Source organism: Asparagus officinalis, chromosome 8, assembly GCF_001876935.1.
Source record: "Asparagus officinalis chromosome 8, Aspof.V1, whole genome shotgun sequence".
Taxonomy (NCBI): Eukaryota; Viridiplantae; Streptophyta; class Magnoliopsida; order Asparagales; family Asparagaceae; genus Asparagus; species Asparagus officinalis.
Window position 1 is genome coordinate 20,923,988 of NC_033801.1, and position 3,221 is coordinate 20,927,208.

Consider the following 3,221-nt stretch of genomic DNA (forward strand, 5'->3'; position numbering starts at 1 on the left):
TTCATTGTATCCAAACCCATTACATCAAATGAATTAAATGTCTACTAAATAGATATCAATCCTTGAATAATTGAAAGTCACGATTTATCTATGGATTCAATGGTTGAAACTTCTTTTGTAAACATTTAATGCTATGAGTCACATCTACTAGGTACTTTCTGAAGTCATTGGAGCAACATATAAAGAGCAAATATCAACCGATCCATCGGATCAATAAGTAATAATTTTCCCAATCACTTACCAATCTCGTCATCTAGAGAAAATGAATGGCATACCAAAAATGCATATTTATTATTCTGTATAAGTAGTGATAACTAGAGTACATTTTTGAAACTACTACCGCACTATTATACCAAAAGATTGTGGGGTTCTTCACAACTCATTAATTTTAATTACAATTCAAGTGGAAGGATCTCACACTTTTGTATATAGTAGAGTAGAAATAGTTTGAAAAGTATAGTTTTGTTACCGTTATCCTTCTTTGTATCCAATACCACATGTATTAGATTTCAGTAGAGAGAGAATTTGAACTTATAGAAGGTAACATCCTGAAAGGAAAGAATTTGTACATATAAAAGGTAACAAACCTGTAGAGAAAGAATTTGGACATATATATAAAAGGTAACATCCTGAAAGGAAAGAATTTGTACATATAAAAGGTAACAAACCTGTAGAGAAAGAATTTGCACATATATATAAAAGGTAACAAATCCACAGCATAGCCTACAACCCCCTAACTCCCTCCACTATAAAAAGCCCTTAACCAATAAACATTCCAACTCACAAACCCCAATATAACAAGAAGCCCCTACAAACACTTAACCAAAAACCATGAAAACCCTCCTCCTTCTCCTTCCTCTATTTCTTGCTGCCACGGCCTCCGCGACCTCCATGAAAGCCGTCGTTGGAGGTTGGACTCCAATCAAGAACCTCTCCGACCCACACGTTATCGACATCGCGAACTTCGCCGTGTCAGAGTACAACAAGCAGGGTAACTCTAAGCTTGAGCTGAGCAAGGTGGTTAAGGGAGAGACTCAAGTTGTTGCTGGTGTAAATTATAAGCTGGATATACAGGCTAAGGCTGATGATAATGGTGCGGTTGGGTATTATGAGGCTGTTGTGTGGGAGAAGGAGTGGGAGAAATTTAGGCAGCTTACTTCCTTTAAGCCTATATACCATATTAATTAATTAGGTTGTTATTTGTGTTGTGGGTTGAGTTGAAATATTAATAAATAAAGGAATGATATTTGATACAACTTTCACCTTGTTTGGGAGTTGGGAGTTTTTTTTAAGGAGGGTAGAGAGGAGAAAGGAAGGGGAACAGAGGGTAAAATTGCTTGGTTTTCTCCCCCCCCCGATTTGGGCGGTAGAGGAGGGTAAAGAAGGGTAAAGGGGTGTAATGACATTCTTACCCCAATCAAAACAAATAAAAGGGCTGATGTGTTATTAATATAAAGTCATTTATGTAAATTTACATATATTTACTTCCTTTCACCTTCATTCACCTTACTCAACTCCCAAACAACATATTACAATGCTCTTCCCTTCCCTTCCCTTCCCTTCCCGTTGTTTACCTTTCCTTCCCTTCCCTTAGTAAACTCCCAAACACACCATTAGTATAATACGTTTCGTTTTGATTATTGGGTATTTTTTGGTCCGAGAATTCTGAATATTTAGATTAATTGATTCCAAATGTCTACGAAAGGAGAGTGTATAAAGATTGAAAGATAAATGATTGTTTCTAGTCAGGACGTGCTTAGCAAACTTAAAGTGAGCTGAAACTATAAAAAATATCGTTATTTCTACGCCAATGTAAGAATGTATCAATATCAACACAGAAACAAAATGAAATTTTTGTTATTTATAAGGGGTTTTTATTTCTAGGCCTATTTGTTTACTCAACTTTATCTATAAACTCAATCATTATTATTTGTATCTTTAAGCTCAATTCTCTTTTTGTATTTGTCTTTAAACACAATTTCTAAAATACAGTAGGTAAAGCACTTGCATTTATATAGAAACTTAGTAAAACCCCCAAAATACCCCTTTCGTTAGACCCATCTAAACTCAAAACCAAATAAAGAACACTTTGTAACTTGGATCAGGATCATTTCCAATTAGGTGATAATCGGAGAGTATCCAATTACCCCCAATTATTACCATTTATCCCAATTTCAGAAGCTGAGATGAAGCCACATGAGACCCTAAATATTATCTTGAAAACCACTATTGTCTTTAAAACTACTATTGTGAAACTTAGTATTGTGATAGTAAAAATCCTACTTAGTTTCATCTAAGACATTGAAATTGGAGTAGAGTGTAAGGATTGGGTAATTGGACAATCTCCAATTAGCATCTAATCAGAGAAGATACGAATCCTTACAACTTTAACTTTGTATCTTACTTTCTTAATGAGAATAGAAGTTAAACCTCAAATTTTGCATATTTATTGCTAGGAGCAAAAAAGAGACTAAGTCTAAGACTATATGCCGTAACAACGTAAACCGAAAATAATAATATATAAAGACAAGCTTAGCCTAATTAGATTTTTTTAAAGCATAACTATCCGCTCTTAAATGAGAAGATTCTGTTCCTGTAATTTTAGCTCGACTCTAAATTTTCATCATCAAAGGGTTGGCAATAAACTTGATAAACCTAAAATTAATCGTTATTTTGAAGGGAGTGTCAAGGCTTCAAATTCCAACTTTCAATGTGTCTCAGCCCTCCATATTTTTTTAATGTACTGCAGCCCCTTCTTTTTGAAAAACTTGTGTCCAGGCCCCTCCATCATGATTCCAGCTGATGCCAGAAGATGATTAGACATGTCAGCTTATGATTAGACATGCCAGCTAGCTTAAATCCTAAATTTACCCTCTTTTTTATCATGTCACTAGATGTTAACTCTTACAGTTAACATGTTAACGCTTACAATTAACATGTTAATTGTAAGAGTTAACATGTCATCTGTAAGAGTTAACACATGTTAACATGATAACCATGATCTTCGCCGCCCACACGAAGTTACTCAGGACGACGTCGACGACGGAGCGGGGGAGGGAGGTGGGGGAGGGGCAGAGGGGGACTGGAGTAGGAGGAGGGAGGGGTAAGGGGAGGTGTAGCATGTAGGCGTCAAAAAATGCCTATAGGTTCTCGTACGCAGCTCGAGGCGAAATGCAGACGATAATCGTCATCATTCAAGTCAGGAAAGGATTATCCGGCCC

At 36.2% G+C, this 3,221-nt stretch overlaps 1 protein-coding gene across 1 annotated transcript; it reads left to right on the forward strand.

The window, feature by feature from the left end:
• On the forward strand, positions 802-1,231 carry LOC109822587 (cysteine proteinase inhibitor 1). Its single transcript, XM_020388810.1, has one exon. It carries the CDS (start codon positions 832-834, stop codon positions 1,186-1,188), a length of 357 nt encoding a protein of 118 aa, XP_020244399.1. The 5' UTR covers positions 802-831; the 3' UTR covers positions 1,189-1,231.

Bases quoted from the DNA above. Each gene is read 5' to 3' on its own strand.
- LOC109822587 (XM_020388810.1), top strand. From the start codon at position 832: ATGAAAACCCTCCTCCTTCTCCTTCCTCTATTTCTTGCTGCCACGGCC.